This window comes from Lytechinus variegatus, chromosome 3 (genome assembly GCF_018143015.1).
Source record: "Lytechinus variegatus isolate NC3 chromosome 3, Lvar_3.0, whole genome shotgun sequence".
Classification (NCBI taxonomy): Eukaryota; Metazoa; Echinodermata; class Echinoidea; order Temnopleuroida; family Toxopneustidae; genus Lytechinus; species Lytechinus variegatus.
The window spans coordinates 56,386,325-56,408,265 of record NC_054742.1 but is presented as its reverse complement, the minus strand read 5'-3'; the positions used below and the strand labels follow the sequence as shown (position 1 = coordinate 56,408,265).

The 21,941-nt window shown below is 38.7% G+C and overlaps 1 protein-coding gene across 2 annotated transcripts in view; it reads left to right on the top strand.

Annotated features, from left to right (window-relative positions):
- LOC121411442 overlaps positions 1 to 21,941 on the top strand; it is a 33,859-nt gene that overhangs the window by 8,080 nt on the left and 3,838 nt on the right. The window contains exons 2-20 of one of the 2 annotated variants that reach the window (XM_041604180.1): positions 18 to 124; positions 1,139 to 1,223; positions 2,453 to 2,710; positions 3,269 to 3,544; positions 6,854 to 6,976; positions 7,708 to 7,816; positions 8,433 to 8,897; positions 9,324 to 9,461; positions 10,069 to 10,321; positions 12,283 to 12,425; positions 14,467 to 14,541; positions 15,043 to 15,192; positions 15,884 to 15,924; positions 17,046 to 17,220; positions 17,805 to 17,876; positions 18,409 to 18,490; positions 19,404 to 19,465; positions 20,524 to 20,635; positions 21,604 to 21,695. In XM_041604180.1, the coding sequence (XP_041460114.1) occupies positions 18 to 124; positions 1,139 to 1,223; positions 2,453 to 2,710; positions 3,269 to 3,544; positions 6,854 to 6,976; positions 7,708 to 7,816; positions 8,433 to 8,897; positions 9,324 to 9,461; positions 10,069 to 10,321; positions 12,283 to 12,425; positions 14,467 to 14,541; positions 15,043 to 15,192; positions 15,884 to 15,924; positions 17,046 to 17,220; positions 17,805 to 17,876; positions 18,409 to 18,490; positions 19,404 to 19,465; positions 20,524 to 20,635; positions 21,604 to 21,695 (2,818 nt within the window). Of the gene's footprint in view, positions 1 to 17; positions 125 to 1,138; positions 1,224 to 2,449; positions 2,711 to 3,268; positions 3,545 to 6,853; positions 6,977 to 7,707; positions 7,817 to 8,432; positions 8,898 to 9,323; positions 9,462 to 10,068; positions 10,322 to 12,282; positions 12,426 to 14,466; positions 14,542 to 15,042; positions 15,193 to 15,883; positions 15,925 to 17,045; positions 17,221 to 17,804; positions 17,877 to 18,408; positions 18,491 to 19,403; positions 19,466 to 20,523; positions 20,636 to 21,603; positions 21,696 to 21,941 lie in introns of both variants that reach the window. The other variant, XM_041604179.1, reaches the window with a different exon arrangement.

Genomic DNA, 21,941 nt, shown 5'->3' with positions numbered 1-21,941 from the left:
GTTCTCATTCAATGCAGACATTAGATTCCTTGCTTGTCACCTTGGCCAGTATGGGATTTGACTTGGACCAAGGCCAAGCAGCGATACAGGCAGGCAAACTCACCGTACATGAAGCTGTAGAATGGTAAGAAAACTTCTTGCAATCATCCAGCATGAACACTCTTTACTTTGCCATTACATGTATGTCAACTATCTTGATATCCTTGATTTAGTTTTGATGCTATTAAAGCCCTGTTACGATGGTGGTTACCATGATAGCAATTTCGCAAGGTTTAACTTTAAAATAACTCAATAAAAAAAATCATTTGATACCCTATACCACAACTGTCTTGCACTGTACACATCCAGATCCAGAAAATGAAGTATCAATTTGATACTGCATTGTAAGTTCCTGACACAGACAGGGTGATTAAAATTTCAGTTTAATGAAATTCCTGTATTTAAGTAGCAAAAGAAATGGTCCCCAGTTTGAACAATGCTGGAGTTTCACATTTTATCAATGAATAAAGAAAATGGGATGTATGACATTTGTTGTACATTTACCTTCCAAATTCTGATTGTGAGCTTGGCATAATAAGAAGATATTAAAAAGCTACAAGCACTTTTATTTGTTCATTCTTTTTTATTAATGTCATCACAGGGCTGTTCAATTTGTCAAGTATTTCCTAGGCTGGTCAACAATCACTTTGTTTGAATTCACACCCTGTATACACTTCTTGTTTTGGTATTTTAGTCTCTTCGGTCTCGGGCATAGCTATAATTTTGTATGAATGAATACACATTTTTCTTTTTAATTTCAAACAACTTTACATCTATACCATTAGTAAAGGAATGAGTAATCACGTATAAAATGGATTTTTATTTTTGTCTTTCCAACAAATGCTGTCTTCAGACACTATCAAAGATGGATTAAACTTGAAATCATTCAGAATTATGATTATTCTGGTAATTCCCTTTTCTTCAATATTGTAAAAGCAAATAAAAGTCTTGTATTCTGTCACCATCTGATAACAGTAGACATTGAATTTATTCACCCCTTGTGTTTAGTTTTCCAGGGCTACCGTTTGACTTTGGGTTAACATTGATATCAAAATATATGAAAACAAAATATTTCATTTTATTGCGTGTGTCTTGTCAGGTTATTGCAAGGTGGAAACAGAAACCAAGAATTATCTTCGAGACCGACACCTACGCTCTCCCTTAGACCATCATCACAAGCACAGGTCAGTGTAACAAATCAACATAAAATACCATTGAAAGAATTAAGTTTGTGCTTTAAATAATTTCGAAGATAGGTATAATAATAATATGTAATGTACCCAGGGTAGCCACTTCAGTTCCAAAAACTGTTCTCCAAGCGGGCCCCGCTATTATTACCTGGCTAAGCTAGGCTACCCATTTGGTGCACACAGCTTTTTGAGGAACTACCGTCTGCCGATACCCATTTACCTCACCTGGGTAGAGTGCAGCACACTGGATGAATTCCTTGCTGAAGGAAATTACGCCATGGCTTGGATTTGAACCCACGACCCTCACAATTTCTTTGTCAAACAGAATTAGTTTGTGATTTCAGACATACATAACATTCTGTGTATGTAGCATTATTTTATGCTTTTAGTCATTGAATTTTTATTTTTCACTTATGTTAAATATTCATTGGAAATAATAGAATTAGTTTTGTCTCAAAGACTTGAAATTTTCAAGTTTTGATTGGTGGCACTGGTAACTTGGTAGGGTTGTCCAGTGCAATATTTAGTTAGTCCCGAGAAGAAGTTGTTGGGATTTAAAGAGTTGAAGTCGGTAAAAATAGGGAAATGAAATATTGGAATATGTTAAAGACTAAGAGCAATCCCATTCTTGAAATTGGATGAACAGATTGTCAACCACATGTCATCTAGATATAGATATGAATGAATCATGAAGACGTGGAACATATCGTCAACTACATGTCATCTAGATTAGATATGAATGAATCATGTACACGTGGAGCTGGCAACAAATTGAGAGATCTCAGCCTGATAGGTTACATTGATTCAGCCTGTCTCTTGACCCCTAGATGCACATGTGAATCCAAGCAAACATACATGTACCAATAGGTTGATGATAAAAAAAAGGAATATCCAACACACTTCTAGACTGGGCGTTAATGGACCAGTGGATTAGTCTCCGGACATTGGAACAGAGGGTCGTGGGTTTTACTCCCAGCTATTTCATATTTTCCTTCAGAAAGAAATTAATCCAGGTGGGTAAATGAGTGTGGCAAGAATTTATTCCTAAAGAAATGCAGTACACGTAAAAGCTGCTGTGTTAATGCTAGGGTAAGTGTGCTCCTTTACTGTAGACCTATTAGAAACTTATGATAAAGTCAGTGTTGATTACCATAAAGCAAGTATAATAATCATTATTTTTTAAATATTTCATACTTCTTCTGTTTATGTTGCATTCACAGCAGTCTTCAAGCTCCAGCTCTCGAGACCAGAATTATCTCCCCTTCAGTATGCCACCAAATTCTGTACTAACTGACCCATCCCCTCCCAGTTCTGCTGTTTCATCTGCTGAGCAAACCCCCACTGGAAGCAATGACTCGGAGAAGGTTGTAAGCAGGTTCTCCCTGACAGACAAGAAGAGAGAGGAGAAGGACAGGTGGGAGCGAGAACAGAGGGAACAGCTCTCCGCAAAGTACAAGGAGGAGAGAATGCGAAAGAAAAAAGTGAGGTTTTACATGATTTTAATAATACTGACTGAAATATATCTCATCTCTCAGAATATATGATAATAATTTTTGAAATTGATGGTAAAAAGTTGTTGTATATAAAGATAATTGTTGAAAAGGAGCACACTTACTCATTGAGCGGGTGTAAATCAAAATGCGTGTTCAACTAACATGACCACAAACATGGTCCTTGTAAAAGCTTTATGTAATAATACTTTTCTTTTATTTCTGGTGTTATGTCAGTGCGATCCAAGATTTCTCAAATTCCATTTAATTCTCCATGTATCATCTTCATTTATATTTCTTTATAACATGTTATAACTACATACTATCCTGAAAACTTGCATGCACTTTCAAAGAACCATTATTTGTTGTCATTATTGATTGTGTACATTTACATATTTGAAAAATTATTATCAAAGCCTTTTATTAATAGTCCTAATTAATTGAATTTTTTCTTTTATTTTTTTTAAATAGAAAGAATAGAATGGGAAGATAAATAATGAGTGACAAATTACAAACTACTTGGGAATTGACTTTTCTCGTTCAATTCAGGCACATGACAAAGTTCTGAAGGAGATCGAAGATGACCGTAAAGCCAAGCAACTCAGAACACCTTCACATCCATCACCAACAAGCCCAACTGCTCCCGGGGCACAGCCAACAATGTCATCAGTGGTCAAAGACACACCAGTAACAGCGTCATCCAGTTCAGAGACCCCTCTAAAGCCCAGTTCACAGAATGTATCTCCTGAGAGTAAACAAGCAGAAGATGCAGCTAAAGGGAAAGAGCACACTGCTCCAAAACCCCCAGTGAATTGCATTCTCCAGGTAATACTTTCAGTTGACCATCAGCTCAATGGCCACCCAGGGGTGGTATTCTCTGGTGCCGACATAACCTTCTTTATAACCTTTGTCATGACTCTGCAAGATAAGAGCCCACTATGATCATCATAATATCTCTCTAAGTACCTGCCTATTTTTTCTCAGACAAATCAATCAAATTAACAGTTCATAGTGAGCTATGTTTAGCATTATTGTTAACTTCTGTGAAAAAAGATTATGAAATCATTTCTGTCTCACCTGCATAGCAGAGTGAGACTATAGGCGCCACTTTTCCGACGGCGGTGGCGGCGGCATCAACATCAAATCTTAACCTAAGGTTAAGTTTTTGAAATTACATCATAACTTAGAAAGTATATGGACCTAGTTCATGAAACTTGGCCATAAGGTTAATCAAGTAATACTGAACATCCTGCATGAGTTTCACGTCACATTACCGAGGTCAAAGGTCATTTAGGGTCAATGAACTTAGACTACCGTAAGTAACGGTGTATTAACCGCACCCCCAACTTTGGACAAAAAAAAAAATTCTTCTCACATTTACATGCATATTTGAGGTACGAAGAAACAAAAACTAAGTTTAAGATTTCAAAGTATCCAAAGAGATTACTGGTATGCGTAAATCTGCTGTTCTTGATCAATTCATCTACAAATGTTAGAAAGAAAGAACGGTCCCGACAATATTGGCCACTTACACACTCACCTCACAGTCACAGTGTACACACACACAGCACTGCCATTGCATTGCAAACTACAATACAGTATCAGTCATGCCAGTACATCTTATCAAATTATGATCTGTGTCTTTCCCAGCGTAGCCGTAGGAGGAAGAAACATTCACATTTCTTGGATCACAACCTCACAATCACTTTCAGAAATTTGATGTCTTAGCATGAATTTTGGATACGGGATTACAGGAAGGTTCAAGAAACAAAGAAATTGACATTTTTTCCAGTTGTTTTTTACGGCTTCATGCCGTCTCTATCGTGCGTGGTTTACATGGTATCTTATGAAAAGCAAACAGGAAGGAAAAAAAAGCTGGCGCGAAACGGGACTTTGAATAGTGCCAGCTTAAGTCGCACTATAACATATTACAACGCAATCTCTAAGCTCACTCAACTCTTGCTCAGCGGTGACAAAATATTACCGAGTATGCTTGGCGTCTCTTTTAACTTAGCCAGGGAACTTCACTACTTTGAATAGAGAATAAAGTCAAAATTAGTGTCATGAAGGTGGGTGCGTTTGTTTTGGACAATATTTAATTAAGATCGTAATAATCGCTTCCCATTACCCGCGGCTCATACCCCTCTAAACGACATTGCCTGGGCGGCTATGCCCGGCCACTTGATGTGTTGTGAACTGGCAGACATCGTACATGTACGGGAGGGGTTACGGCGGGCTGGCTCAAACCCGTCAACGTGTATAAACCGCACCCCGGACTTTTGCTTCTATCCCGCCGAGAAAAAGGTGCGGTTAATACACCGTTACTTACGGTATGTTGGGGGAATCAACATCAAAATCTTAACCTGAGGTTAAGTTTTTGAAATGTCATCATAACTTAGAAATATATGGACCTAGTTCATTTAACTTGGAAATAAACTTAATCAAGTATCACCAAACATCCTGCATGAGTTTCACTTCACATGACCAAGGTCAAAGGTCATTTAGGGTCAAAGAACTTTGGCCGATTTGGGGGTATCTGTTGAATTACAATCAAAACTTTAAGTTTTTGGATCTGATTCATGAAACTTGGACATAATAGTAATCAAGTATCACTGAACATCCTTTGCAAATTTCAGGTCACATGATCAAGGTCAAAGGTCATTTAGGGTCAATGAACTTTTGCCGAATCGGGGGTATTTGTTGAATTACCATCATAACTTTGAAAGTATGTTGGTCTAGTTCATAAAACTTGGACATAAGAGTAATCAAGTATCACTGAACATCCTGTGCGCATTTTAGGTCACATGACCAAGGTCAAAGGTCAATGAACTTTGGCCATAATGGGGGTGTCTGTTGATTTACCATCATAACTTTGCAAGTTTATTGATCTGACTTTTGAAACTTCGACATAAGAGTGATCAAGTATCACTGAATATCCTGTGCAAGCTTCAGGTCACATGATCAAGGTCAAAGGTCATGTGAGGTCAATGAATTTTGGCCACATTGGGGGTATTTGTTGATTTACCATCCTATCTCTGTAAGTGTATTGTTTTAGTTCATAAAATGTAGAAATAAGAGTAACCCAAGTATCACTGAACATCTTGTGCGAGTTATAGTAGTTTTCAAAGTCAGCACTGCTGCTATGCTGAATCGCATGATGCAGGTGAGACGGCCAGAGGCATTCCACGTGTTGGTTCTGAATAACCCCACATTAAACTACACAGTGAATTGTCCATATGTTTAATATGATTTCGTTTGTGGATTAAATATATATGGCATGCACTTGTAAAGCTATTGTATGTCAAGATTGGGGTGTGTTTTCTGCCAAGTTGAGGTGCATAGGTACCCGGCAGGATTAATTCCTAATATCCACATCACTCATGACGAAAAACTTCCATTTGAGATCACTATACCCCTTCTCATCAATTCTCTTCTCCAACCCTAACATGCCCCAAGCAAGCAATTTAAGTATCAAAACACCTGTTTCTTGACGTCGGTCCGAAGATAACACAAGAGCCCCTGCATATACAGTCACAGCAGGGGGCCACACACGATGGGATGCATGCGCAGCGCTGAGCTCAGTTTCTGCAAAACATGCCGTCATTTTTATTCGCTTACTTTCCTTATTTCGAGGTCGATTTTCTTCATTCGAAATTGAAAATGGACTAACATTGGATTACTGAATACAATATGCCTTTGAAAACGTGATTAAATATCGAATACAATAATTTCATTCGGAAGGTCCTACTACAGGCAGAGAAGTCTTCCGTAATAGCACAGCTGTTGTTTATCTTTTGGTCCTTTGCTCAACGCTCATATACTGGCCTGTGGAGGTGAAATTGAGACAGCAGGGATTATCCCTGGATTACCTGGCCAAGCGCGGGTGATAAGGGCTTGGAAATGATATTTGGGAGATCCAAACGAAAAATGGGGTATAACACCGCAGTTTGCAATCCGAACTGCGGTCTTTAGCCAAAGGGGGGTTTCACGTAATGTGGTAATGGCAGCTAATGTTGAACCCATTGTTATAATAATAGTGCACCTTGGAATAGATTATTTCTAGATAGATGCCACTGTATAAATGCTTGTTATTATGATATGAAAAAGTGAGTCTTAATCTACATCTCTTTGCAGATCCGTCTTCCTTCAGGCCAGCACATGAGGGAGACATTCTCTTCCAGTTCTTCCTTGAGTGATGTCATCACCAAGATCAAAGAACATCACTCATCACTGGGTGACAATTTTGAGCTAATACAGGTACTGATATTGTGAATGTGTTACATGATATGATTTGATATAATTACGCATAAGAGCATTGTGGCCTTCTGGATTAGTCTCTAGCCTCTGAAATTGAGGGCTATGGGTTCAAATCCCAGCCATGGCATAATTTCTTTCAGCAAAATAGATCTACACTGCAGCACTCAAATCCAGGTGAGGTGAATAGGGACCTAACATGATTCATACCTTGAAATTCTATGTGCTGTAAGAAGCTGCCAGGTGAGGATAGTAATATCCAGGTCCTTTACAAGTATATAGAATAGTATATCATGATATGATGTGTGCTATACAAGAAATGATTATCCAATTTTCGATGATTAGGTGTTAGCAACAGCCTTAGTTACCTTAACGTTGAATGGGGGGGGTCCACTCCTAGGGTGAAGAAAAAGGACAAAGAAATTTTCTCTATTTGAATGTGCTTGTATTGAAAAATAAAGACTCATTTGAAAAAAAGAAATGTCTTAACATTGTCACATCTAACTCTTTTTGAACAGTTCCTATAGCGCGATAGCTCAGATGGTAGAGGGGGGGGTCATATTCCAGTGACCCAGGTTCGATTCTCGATTGGTGTGCTTTAGGCATTTAAATCCTCTGAAGCCGTTGGTCCTCTGGTTGCTTTGCTTTCAAGCATTCATGCTTTCTTACCAATCAGGTATAAAATCACTACCATTCACATATTCACAACTTCACTTTTTTTATCTTTCAATCAGCCTTTTCCAAGGAAAGTGTTTTCTGCAGAGGAGGTAACCAAGTCTCTCCATGAATTAGGCCTTACACCGAGCGGGAGTCTGGTTGTCACTACAGGTAGTCCCTCACAAGGTGATTTTATGTTTGTATCCTCTGATCCGTGAGCGGCGAATAGACTCAATACATATCCTTCCTGTTCATCTGTTGTTTGTGGTAACTCCTGTATGAACTCGGCAGGACAGCATTTTGCTGGTAAACGCCAAGCTGGTATATAACCAATTACCTATGAAACGTTCTACATCTATAGGTTTATCAGTCATAGTGGCTGACGTTATAGACGACATATATCACTCTCGGGCCTTTTTATCAAAGTGGACACAATGGCAGAGTTGGGATTCGAACTCACAACCTTTCGATTATGAGTCCAATGCTCTAACCACTGGACCACACGACTTCTTTTAAAGTAGAAATAAAGAATAAAGATTTAGGGAGATTTGCCCCCACCCCTCTCCCCCCCCAAAAAAAAAAGAAAAAATAATCATTAAACCACTTAACCAGACCATGGTACTTGTAATTTTTGTTTTAAGTCTTTTTGCAATAAGAATGCATATCACATGAAAAGCATGATGCCAGCTTATATGTGTTTATTTTTCAAGAAATTATGGTTATATTGATTTAAACTGCATAGTTGTATATGATAAAAATATTAGATTTCTGATTGGACTTTACTTTCTTATGCTTGTTATAGCTCAAGCACCTGGTTTGCCTGAGGACCTCAACACAGGTCAACCATCTTCCGGAAGATTACCTGGATTCAGGTCCGGTGGGCGGATTGAACCCATGCCCCCTCTACCACCTCAAGGCTCGCAACCACCGGTCCACCGATGGGGGCAAGGTCATGCCGTGGGAGAGGCAACGGGGGAGCGAAGGGTGGAGGAAGAGCCTAGGGAAGAAGACGGTGAGATGGAGAGAGCAGGAGATGCGGTTGCCATGGAGATGGAAGAAAATGCAGGAGAGAGACTCTTTGGCAGAGATTATGGAGATGAACGGATGGCGGTGGATGAGGCCGGATTGGGGCGAGGTCTGCAGGAGGATGGGGTAGAGGATGAAGAGATGGAGGAGGATGACGGGGGCATGGTTGATATGTGGGGCCAGGCGGTACCACCTGAGTTGGCTGGTATAATAGCAGGTGGTGGTCGACCAGGAGGACAAGGTTGGTTGTGTTCTATTTCATTATTCATTTTACCCAGTTGTGTAACTATATTGTGTATGGGCACCCTTACAAGTTAGAGTGCCAACCTCTGAGCAGCAGCAGCTCCTTGGTTTGATCCGTTACCAAGTTGTATTAAAGACCCCTTTGCAGCTTTAGCAATCCAACCTGAAATGAACCTAGTTGTATGTTTTGAATAGATGTTATTCAAGATGAAAGCTCTAAAGCACAATTCTAGATGATTCTTTCAAGAACGAGAACCAGCATGCAACCTGTTTGAATGTCAATCATAACATTCCAGGGTCCTTGCTCATAGGGCATACCCATTCATATCATCTAGTAATGAATTGGAATAATCATAGATACATTTTGAGGACTTTCCACAGCTATAGACCGGCTTTAACATGAATGATCAAACTCTCTTGTTAGGATTTGGTCAACACGTATGGGGAGAAGGGCGGCGGTTGGATGCTGATGGACCAGGAAGGTTCGATTACGGATTCGCCCAGGCACAGGGAGAAGCGGACGGAGAAGGAGAGGAAGTGGCGCCAAGTCCTGCTCGTATCGGTAATACTTTGTCCTTTAAAGGAGAAGCAGACTAACCAACACTTTGGTCTATCATTGACTGTGTGTTGTAGATTTAGTCTTAAAAATATACATTTTGAAATGACCATCAATGACACAGGAAATGAATTAGACCATAATTTTATTCAAAATTAAAATGTTTTTGAGAGGAAATTACTTGTTTTTGCTAGTTGGTAATATAATTAATGTGGTATGAATGTACATTGAGTGATGAACTAGTATGTTGTGATTCAAGTGGGCCTGAGTTATTTGACTGCATAACTCATAATGCTGCATTATGCTGGCCAGATGTGAGTAATTAAGGACTTGAGATTGCGCCATTAGGGCTGCTGGTTCGTTTCTGCTGTAACAAAAATTTTGAATGTGAAAGTGGTCTATTACGAATTAGGAGATACATATAGAGGCAGTTTGAATAATGTATTGAATTTATATTCATTTGGTCTACAAGCGATTGGCCTACTTCTCAGACAGTCTGGTAATACCACATGGAAAAATCCCATTTGGTCTACTATCAATTTGGTGCCATTGCCATTTGTTCCACTTTACACTTAATCTAATACTCATTTCATTTACATTTGTATCCACACAGCTGCTGCAGCGTTACAGAGGCTGGTCAACGTTGCCCCCCCCCCTCCCAGTCAGACGTCCCCACCCACGGAGAGACCCATCCCCACCCTCCTTGACATGTGTGTCAAGTGTACATCCAAGCGTTTGGAAGGACACCACCAGACAGGGTTCAGCCGACTGGAAGCGGTGCCTCCCATGGTGGCGGAGAGGCTGCTGACGGAGCTGAAGAAGTCGGGACATCTCAGACCAAAAACATTGATGATGTTTGTTCCTTGGTAAGTTGTTCAAGAATTACTTGAAATAGCATACTTGCCAACTGTCCCGTTTTTATCGGAATTGTCCCGTTTTAAAAATGTTTTAGAGCAGAAAAATCGGAATGTTCCGATTTTTGAGCCTAGACAAAAAAAAAATCAATAAAGAAAACAAGAGAAAAAAGTGTTTGCGCGTGTTCAATATTACGAAATGTACAGTATTGTCTATGACTTCCGGGTTTGAGCTATCGATACACGTACTGTTACAGACCCACCAACGACACTGACCGATGGTACATGTACGGTCATGTGTACGGTATGTCAAGTTTCGATCGCTCTCCCAAGTCGATTTTCCGCTGTGTGACCGGTGTACACATGCGACTGACTAGACTGCGAAAACGTGGTTTGTTTGCATGCGATGCTGAGTGCCCATGTACTTGTGCACAACGCATGTATGCACAGCACCGATCTCTATATGTGGGACATGTATTAACGCTTGCTGAGCTGTTCACGGGGTATGCGACGATCGTGGATTTAACGGGATTATTTCACAAAACTAGAGAGGATTTGATCAAAATGAGTGGAAAACGGTTGCAGAAATTTAAAGGGGAGTACAAACAACGATTTCATGTCATAAAGCCAAGCACGAAAGGCGTTGAATTTGCATTTTGCATGTGTTGCCGGCAGGACAAAAAATTAAAATCTCGACTCAAGTGGAGGAGCTAATGATATAAGAAGGCACGCCGAGAAGAAAAAACACATCGACAATGAAAAGGCGGATCTCGATGCGACTCGCATGTCCAAAATATCTTCCTTTATGCCCAAAGAGGATACCTCTGTCATTGGAGCCGAGGTAAGATTTACTGATTTTTTGGTGGAAGTTCGTGGAACATAACATTGCAATTGATGTTTCTGACCATGCTGGTGATTTGTTCAGAATCAGACAAGTTTTTCCCGACTCAAAAATTGCTAAGGGTTACAGTGCTGCTCGGACAAAAACAAGTAACATCCTTTGTACCCTAGCAGACAGCTATGCGAAAGCTTTGGTCAGTAAAGTCAAGCATCAGCCTTACAGACTACAGATGGCAGTACCGATCAAGGAGCCGTGAAACTGTACCCAATACTGAAAACTTATGACGATAATATTGGTCAGGTAGCATGTGAACTTTTGTCACTGCAACAGTGCTCTGACAGATCAACAAGGGAGAATATTTTCAAGATCATGGATACTGAACTACAGAACTGGGGCATGTGTGTAGAGTGTCTATTAATATATATATTATGTGATTCTGGTATCATTTTAAGCATCTAATGGCCCTCCATAGTGCTATTTTTCTTTCAGCCTCAAGGGGGCAACGCCCCCTTGAGGCCCCAATTGGGGTGCTGCCCCTGAACCAAGTCGGGAGCCTAAGCTAAGCGGCCCCCTGAACCCCCGGGGGTCCAGGGGGCCGCCCGGCCAAATTTGTCCCTCTTTTTAGATTTCAAATGTTGTGCAAGTACTTGAAATAGCATTTATTCTGAAATTAATAAAGTTATACTTATCAATCTGTCTATAATATGCCAACTCACAGTCAAGTTGTCTAATTTGACCCTTTTGATATTTGATGATAGTGATAATAATGGCAGCACTTATTTATTGCTTAATACAGATGCTTCTAAGCACTGCTTATTACTACCCCGTCTTCAGCATAGCTGCCCTGCATATTATTACCCCAGCCATAGCATCTGTACCAATAAGGTGCTTTTTAGCATTTCAAGGAATAAATTCCTAACACATAGCCATGTACCTCACCTGGGTCAAGTGTGGGAAATGCCAGAAGATGTTAGTGCACTCAACTCAGGTGAGGTGAATGGGTACCAGGCAGGATTAATTCTTTGAATGTACAGCAGTTGTAATGGCAGCTCGAGCTAAAGCCGGGGTAATAATAATAGTGCACCTCGGAATAGAATATATTTATATGAATACCTATTGTTTTCTCCTGCAGCCACTTGCAACGTCTTGCCCTAGACTGCTATAAGTACACGACCAATGAGCTTCTTCAGACTGTACGTCCTCATATCCATCTATCTTCTCTCAATCTTGCCTCGTGTCCTCTCATCACTGATCAGGGTCTACAGCATATTACAAGTAAGTGGTGGTATCAGTTGGTCTATAAACATTGTGTAGAGCTGTCAATCATTACCTTTATACAGTAATCATTTCTCTTTTTCAATTAGATTACTGCATTACATTTTTTCCCCATCAATTATGTTTCTATAAATGGAGAAAAAAATATTCATAGAATTTTTATGAGTGTAGGCAATTGGATAAAAGTAAGTTCAGGTAACCAGACCAAGGTTAAATGTGATGTTGGAGTAAATATTGAAAGGTTATTATTTGTGGTGAAAAAAATATGTTTAGGGGCATGGAGACAAATCTGAACTTATTTACAAAGATTCTCACATCACTTTGAGTTGCAGTAATTGAGAGTCACATTGCAGTTGTAGAATACAGATGGGCTCATCATTGTCTAATGTGTTTTGCAGGTTGTAGTTTTATGGCAGACCTGTTGTTAGATTCTGTGACCTGTGCACGTACTGTCCATCGTAGGCCAAGTCTGGCTCTAATTTTTGGACTAGATCTGTGTCATTTTGAACTATTTCCTCATCTGCTACAGATACCTCCCTTATTTGAGAGTCAAACCATTCCATCTCAAGATTGAGATGAAAGTTCAGTTCTTCACCAAGATCATGTGGTTCTGGACGGGGTTGTGCAAAACTTGCATTAGGACAAGCGATAGCATGAAGAGAAGGTTTAGGGCATGGCCTTGGTTCAGAATTTCGGATGTATTTTTTCCCCAATTTCAATAGCTTGAGACAAAGCGTCAAGACTCTGCTGCTTCTTAGTGTCAGTTACTCTCCCAGTTAAGAAACAAGACTGGACTCATTAGCATGACATGAAATCTTTTATGTCTCTGTTTTAAAACCTTTTCCATCCAGAATGGAATTACACTTAGCGCAAAGACAGTGATTGGTATATGTTTTTGACTGTTCAACATTTTAGAAAGTTGGACCATAGCTTTGAACCACAGATTGTCTTTGGGACTAAGGACAGAAGGCTTTGTAGTTAGGAATAGGAATTTGCATTCAGGGTTCAATTTTGAAAGGTTATTTTCAAGCAAACCGACAGGACAGTTTTTATTTTCCGTCTTGTGCATCAGACCGGCACCTGCTCTAGCTAATGTGGCATCTTCTCCAGATTTTTTTGTTGACTCAATGGCCGCCTGTGTCACATTTTTGTGACCATTTTCAGATCTTTCTTAAGTGCCTGTAAGTTTTTTTCTCCCTCTTCGACATATGCATAACATGAGTTCAAATCAAATTTTGTCTTGAAGCTCAGGTGGTAAGCTCAGATTGAAGACGTGAGATTCATATAGCTTCTCTAAGTCGTTATTGGTTTGGATTTAGTGATGCTTTATGTTCTCCTTTTCTAATTTTCTTTAATTCCACAGATGAAGTTTAAATGCCTCATTGTCCTTTAAAAATTCTGAATCTCTGATAATATTAATCAGATCGATCTTGGTGCTCTTTGTTCATGTGCCAGTTGAGTGCAGTGCGTTTTGCATTGTGTTGCAGTCTTATGGAAGAGTCTCCATAAGCTTTCCTTGCTACCAAATGAAATTTTCCCAAAATCTTTCTAAGAGTTTCTTTATCCAATGTTTCAAAATCGCCTGGAAGAGATTTCTCATGCAGAAACTCAAGGAACACAGTGTCTTTGTTGATCACGATATTATCAAATTCCTCTTCACCAAAACTTGCAAATCTCCTAGAAGTAGCCATTTACTGTGATAAGGTTTTAATCGGACACATACACGCTGCGCTGCTATGCTGTATTTACATTTATGCATTATGCTCTGCATAGAGCTACCCGTTCTGCCCAACATCTCGAACTGCATTGCTTCACAACCTGGTTCTAACAGGCTTTCGCAAATACTGCCTGCTATGGAATTTAATGCAAAAGTCAATGGGGAAAACCAAAAGATCCCTCACACCCAACATATTACAATACCTTTAAACTGTTTATTGAAGTATATTTAAAACATACAATACAGTGACACAGTGTCTTTTTATACTGCCAAAATATTTCCAGAGAACAAATTTCATGATTTCTGTTTTTGTCACCACCATAGGTCTGAAAAAGCTTCAGCACTTGAACCTGAGCAACAACAAGAGTCTCACTGACAAGGTCTTCCAAACTCTACAGGGTATGTTATACTGGAACACTCCCCAAGGAGTGGAGAGGGTTAATTTTCACTGTGTATTGGCAAGGCAGAAACTGATGATGGGGGTGTTGATTTATTTGTAAAGGGACATTTGTAGAGACGTCACAGAGGCATTGGAAGCTATAGAAAAGTGAAATGTTTTTATAATTGAATATGAAATGCTCCCCAGGGGGGATTGTAGAAAGTGTATACATTGTGTGGGCGAGCCAGAATCCTATAGCAGGGGTAATAATATCTTTAAAGCACTGAGAAACATTGTTTGGATGTATTATAAGCACTATATAAAGTGGAGCAATATCATTGTTACAATTATCAGCTTAGACAATATTCAAATATCAGAAGAAATGTGTGCTTACAGAGATTAGCATTGATTTGTTCTTTTGGAATACATGTACTCCACCTTGTGTTCAATGAAAGTTCTGTATGTCACCCAATGATGGATAGTTCAATCATCCTTGGTCTTATTTTCTTACTTTTTGATAGTGTTTTCAAGTTTGTCAACATTGCTACTTGAAGGGACCTCAGTGACGGATGCTGGTATCGAAGCCTTTGTTGCTGTCCCTCCTCCCAACCTCACCAACCTGAGCCTGAACAGGACCAGTGTAACAGACCTCGCGATACTCTTCCTAGCAAGTAGGTATTGAATCAGTGGTGGCTATTTCACTTTATTGCTATGGAAACAAGTATGTTGCTCTCATAGACTTAGTAATGAGAATTGTATATCAGCCAGTCAGAGACTTCAGTTGATTTGGATTGGGCCTGAGACATAGATTCCGGAACATCGGAATCCATTCCATGCAAACAGATTCTGGTGTTCTAAGGAAACCAGTGAAAGTAGCACAAAATTCATGCTTATAGAATTTTGTCCGAGAGTTAAATGTCCAATGTCCTATTTGTTTTCTCAAAATATTTATATTCAAGTCCAAACATAATATCAATGAAATTAATGTATAGAAGCATGATTGCATGCCATATTTCTTAATCTACTCATCTGGCTTTTTCAGTATTGTGCAGGGATCATCCGGTTCCAGTCAACATCAGGGGCCCATTTCATAAAACTTGTTTTGACGAATTTGCAATAACAGTTCAAAGTTACCAAAATCCATTGATTTGATTGGCGAATAGTAAGCTTATTATAGAAAATAATGCATTTGTTATTATAACAAATCTTTGTTAATCATGACCCAGGTAAATTTACCTGTTTGTGAAAGAGAATTAGTATTATTCAATGGGATAATTTTCCCTGCAGAGGGAAATCTATGACCTGCCTCTTTATTTGTAATTATTCACGTTTGACCTTTATCTTATTTTTTTTTTTTACCAGGATTATCAAAGTTAAAGAACCTTGGTCTTGAGCAGACACAGGTAAGTTTGAGTGAGTCCTGTTTCTCAAAACTTACCACCAGGCCTTGGCCCTGTAACTTAAACTTTAGCGACTGATTGTGGGATGAGATTTTACAAATGATCATACACAATAATCAGTGCAATCAATAATAAAAATCAGCCATATTATCAAGATTTATGTTACATGGCCCAGGGGGCTGTTTCATAAAGCTGTTCGTAAGTTAAGAGCGACTTTAAGAACGACCGATGAACCTTTCTTACGCGCCTAATCATTGCCAAAGACGCCAATGAATGTACAATTTTCCACAAGAAAGGATCACTAGTCGCTCTTAACTTACGAACAGCTTTATGAAACGGCCACCGGGAGTTGTCAGATGATAGAGCTTAGACCAAGCAACCAAATGTGAATTTAGATCACCTCCCCAAAAGCTCAGATAACATTGCAAGCACAACCATCTCGACAAAAAGCTTGCTATTGGCTATCAATAGTTAGAGACATAGATTAACATTCCAAAGGTCCAATATAACAAAATGTCTTGATTGTGATGTGTGTTATATTTTTCAATATAGTTCATATGGATTTTAAGGACCGTAGAGGAAGGGAAAAAAAATTGTGCAGATATATTCAAGATATCTGTGACTGAAATATCATTTAATTCATCTCCTTGGGAGTCTACACATGAAGTATATGGAATAAAAACAGGATGGTGCTTCTAATTACTTTATTTTTCACTTTTTTGAAGCACTAAATGATTTTATGTTGCAAGTTTTCAGAGCCCATTTTTACAACATAATTACAGCCACATGTGACAAATGGGATCTTGCAGCCCGGATATTTTAAGGTCAAGTCAATGTTAATCAGTCCCTTTAAACCGTATATTTAATTCAGGTTCCTTGACATTTGCTCCAGCGTCAATTGCTCCGCTGCAAATTCCACATGTTCATGCAATGACCAATTTCAACCCTGGATTTATTCCCTATCCTAAACCTAACATCAAACCCTATTGCAACCCTAACCCTATATCTTAGACAAAATAAAGCATGGAGCAATTGTCGTGTCACCTTAATTAATACCCCTTTGTGCATATAGTTGTTTTTCTCTGGAATATTTGAGACACACTGATTGCTATCTTATCCATCAGGTAAAATCCTTAGAACACATTGGTCACCTGAGTCAGCTGGTGTCTTTGAACCTGTCAAGGAATCGTCTAGAGAGTGATGCGTTGCTCCGGCTTCATCAGGTCCCTAATCTCAAGGTACTTCATATTTCACATGTTGAAGGTATCACCGGTGATCAAGCTCTCGTTTGTCTACAGGGTAAGAATATTGCTGGCCTTTTTATTCCCTCTAACTTTTCTCTCTCGTTTCTCTCTCTCTCTCCTGTGAACTGTGCCACAAACAAGTAGTCCACATATTTTCTGATCTTACTTGTGATCTTATTTACCAAGGGTAAGCTGGAAATTGTATCTATAGAATCAAACTTCCCCAGCAAGCCTTTAATATTCCAGTATATATTTTCTGAGGAAGTTAAAACAGGATGATGTATTGTAAATATTGTGCCATCAAAGTTTACAGTCAAGTGAAAAATTCATTGAAATTTTTTGTAGTATTGTGTATGGAAAAAACAGAAAAATGAGTATTCAATTCAATTCATTTTCATTTATTTTTTTTAGCTTTCAATCTTTTAAATATTTACAATGATAGTTCAATTTACACATATACACTATAAGACAGTAAAATCAAATCGTACAATTCAATAACAGCATGAAATTGACAGGGAAGAAGACCAATTTTTTCAGGTATTCAGACACTTAATCAATCCATAGAATCTTACCTTACTCCTCCCCCCTCCCTGTATAAACAAGGGAAACAATGATTTTGAAATATTTTTCAACTTCTAGGGTTACAGTTGCTGCAGTTATCTTTGCCAGACAGGCACACCACTACAGACAATGGTCTCAAATGTATTGCCGGTAAGCTCCTTTCTGTTCTCTAAACTTTGATGTAACTGCCAAATAGCCCTATGTACATGAAAAACTATTTAATTATTTTCTGGTAGTTGGATTTCTACCACAAATTTGAATTTTGAAAAATATCCAAAAATTCTCAGCACTAACAAAATCAGACAGTGTGAATATGAAACATTTGAAGACTTCGAAATTAGTTTTGAGACTTCTTTAGCAATAATCATGTAATGAATCTGATTATTTCAGTGGAGTCTGTCTTGAAAGTCTTGCCCTTATCAATGCTTGTTATATACCCTTCCCAGAGATGCAGCATTTACCTTTATATAATAAAAAAGATTGCAGGTTAATTGAAAAATACCTTTTTTGTCAAATATGTATACACACGTTTCTTGGAGAAAATTGAAAATAATCCTTTCACACCCAAAATCCTTTTTTTCACCCCTCAAAACTCTGCAATTCTTACGGGCTATCCTCTTTTTCTGATTGATTGCTTCTTGAATGTAGTCTACAGTTGTCTTGCCCTTCCTTCTGTTTCTAGGAATGTCACTGTGTTCAATAGACCTGACTGACTACATTCACGTCACTGATGCAGGAATACACCATCTTGCAGATATGACTAGGTAAAGTCCTTTCACAGAAAATTTCTAAAAATACCTCATGAGAAGCAAGTATCCATTCTGTACAATACATGGAGGAGTAATTGCTGTTTGGCTCCTTGCAATTTGCATCACTTTGCTGGAGTTGCATTCATTCCTGTGCAGTTTTGTCATTGCTAGCCCTGGTGTACAGGGGGAGGGGCTTATGTGCCATGCCCCCCCCAAAAAAAAAAAAAAATAGGGAAAAGAAGTGAAAAGGAAAGGGGTAAGGGTTAGGGTTATGCCCCTCACATTTATTGGCCCATTATGCATTAGTGATTTCTAGGGCTATGATCAATCCAGAGTGTTACTATACATCTGTATGAAATATAGAGGGGAGAAATATATTTGAATGGGTGCCTCTTATAAAGGGGAGATCACACTATGTCACATCACGGTCGTTAATAGGGGGCACACCACCATGAACTGCCCTCTTGACAAGCGTGTTGTGTGATTGTCTCGAGAGAAGTGGTGCATGGTGGCCTAGTGGATTGATCTTTGGACTTTAAAACAGAGGGTCATGGGTTCGAATCCCAGCCATGGTGAAATTTTCTTCAGTAAGAAATCAATCCCCATTGTGCTGCACTCAACCCAGGTGAGGTAAATAAGTACCAGCAAGAAAAAATTCTGTGAGTGCCAGAATCAGTAGTCTTGCTTAGCCAGGGTAGTATAGGAGCACCTTTAGCACTAACAATTTGAATAAGTGTTCTAAACAAGTATCCCATATTATAAGTAGAGTGAAAAAGAGGGGGAGGGGGTTGAGCAAGTGAGGAGGGAGATAAAATGAAAGGGGCAGACTTCTCAAGCTTTTTTTGGGGAAACCTATAAAATCACTAAAATTCTTGGTATCAGATGTTTCGTATTGTGTTTTTATTACCTTCTATTGTGTCTCTCACAGTCTTCGCAAACTGACTATCACAAACACCAAGGTGACCAGTGCAGGCATGCAGTACTTGAATGGTGAGTTAAACCCGGCACACACTACATGATCGATTGTGATTCCAACCTATAATATCTTAACTTTCAAAGATCCAAACAGTAGTATGAGAAATGTGGAGGAGGAGTTTAGGAAGGTTTGGTCAAGGATGGAGGATGCACTGAATTAGGCAATATGGAGGGAGGGGGTAAGGGCGATTACTGCAAGTGTGAGGTGAATCAAATCACCCCGTTCACTGGGACAAAACCAGATTTTAAACTTTGGATTAATGATGAAGGTATAATTACAACAACAAATAAAAATCCAGTCTTTTTTGACCCGCCCTGTAGGGGGAAAAAAATCAGTTCCAAATCATAATGATGTCATCATTAGCTGCAACATGAAACAATATGATTTTTTTTACTCTGATCACAAGGCATTCAGCAAAGTAAAATTCTGATTTTATTATTGTAGTGTTACACAAACTCCAAATGAAATCATTTCTTGGAACTTTCACATTTAATGAAAAATGTAATTTGTTTAGAAATGATGTCATAGTGGTTTGTGAAGTGTGCAACAGGCTTTGCGCTGTCATTCTAATCTGATTCAAGAAGTGCAGAACGCATATATTTATTTGCCTCATCTGAGACAATAACGGGTGTAACTCGACTGTCCAAAACTGCTTGAATTGTCTTTCATATAAAACCTAGATGTGACTCCTTGTAAACAATGTCACAAATATTTTGTCTTATTAACATGGGTTTAGAATGTATGTGACAGAAGAACATGTACAAAGGAGTTTGGTGTACAGCTGTGGTGTGTATTACACAAATAAGTAGTGTATTGTCTAACTCTTTGCCTAAAATGTTCTCATTCCCACTTGTTTTAATACTAACAATAACAACATTCATAAAGCAATTAATACATATTGTACCTAAGCACTAGTCTAGGTTCTTGTTAACAAAATTCCTCTTCAAAGTAACTCCTCATCTTTTTTCCCCCATTATGAATCCTCTTTTAGGGTTGCACAAGGTTGACAGCTCTGTTGATCCATCTCATGTTTGTGTTGCACATTTTCTTTCTTTCATTTGCCTCCGTCAAGGTTTGACAGATTTGCTTGAACTTCACCTCGATCGTACTTCAGTAGATGACCAAGGGGTGATGGTCATCGGTCAGCTGAATAAGCTTCAAGTTCTGAGCATGGCTGAAACTAAGTAGGTGTTTCCACATTCCACCTAGTTGTCACTGATGGCATTGGGCTCGTATTCTCAACTTGGTTTAATTTAAACTCTGGTCTAAAGTTGTGGTGTAATTATGGCTAGCCGATTGGGGCACTATTAGTAAATGTTCAATTATCAACTCATTTGACTCTTTATTGTGTGGGAATGATAATTGAAGAGTTTTTATGTCTTCATCATGAAAGCAAAGGGTAGCAAAAACAGCAAATGTGAGAAATACACAATGTTAACAGATTGTGTTTTTTTTTTTTTCCCATAATTTAAGAACAGCATTAGATCTTGGTCTATAAATGGGACTTCAGAATACAGGCCTATATGTTTTGGGGTTTGCCGCCTATCCAACTATTTATCCTGATTTCGTTCTTGCAATAATTTTAAAACCACTTGACAAATAATTTTTTTTTAATTGGATCATGTATTAATGTAAGAGGGGATGGTGGTTAAGGGGTCATGAGATGGGAGGACCAGGGTCATATAGGTCATATATGACAATGAATTCTTTTCTTGAAGAAACTTAATGGATCCATTAGAAATTGAGATTTCTTGAAAACTACTAAGTTAAATGCACAGTAAGTTTCAGATCCGGCAATCGTTACAGGATGAATTTTTACTGTAAGTAGTCAAGAAACCATTTTATTCAAACACTAAGAAATTGCTTGCTATTTAGCTTTAGTTCTTTACTTTGCCTTTCTGTGGTGCAACAAGATGCCTGTTACTTAAAGAATGTATTAATATATTGATTTGCATTATAGTAGAATATGATAATAAATTTAGTATATCTGAGAGAAAATGAGCCATTGCAGTATCTAAAAAGATTTAAATAGAAGAAATAGTCACTAAGAAAGGAGACAAACCCCCCTGTTTTCTACTTCTCACTCATCTGAACTCTCACTTGTTATTGCAAATGATTTTACTAAAGAATTGTAAACATTTTTTTTTTGCAGGATAACAGATAAGTTTCTCCTCTCTAATGCGATCAACTCATGCCCTCACCTATCACGACTGAATCTCAGTAGAACAGACATATCAGACAAAGGTAAGCATAACTATGTATCTTGTCTTTTGAAATAGATAATAATCATTATCCCTTCAACTTGTTTACAGTGCTTATTATATGTGCTGCTTTATCTCAGCAAACAGAGAAAGGAGGTAGTGCAGCTCAGGTGGTAAGAGCACCTGTTACAGATAAGATTGTACAATCTCAACATGAGCGGGCTTGAATTCCGCTCATGCCGGACGATGTCTTACATAGAAATTGATACTAGCGTTGAGTGTTCGCGTG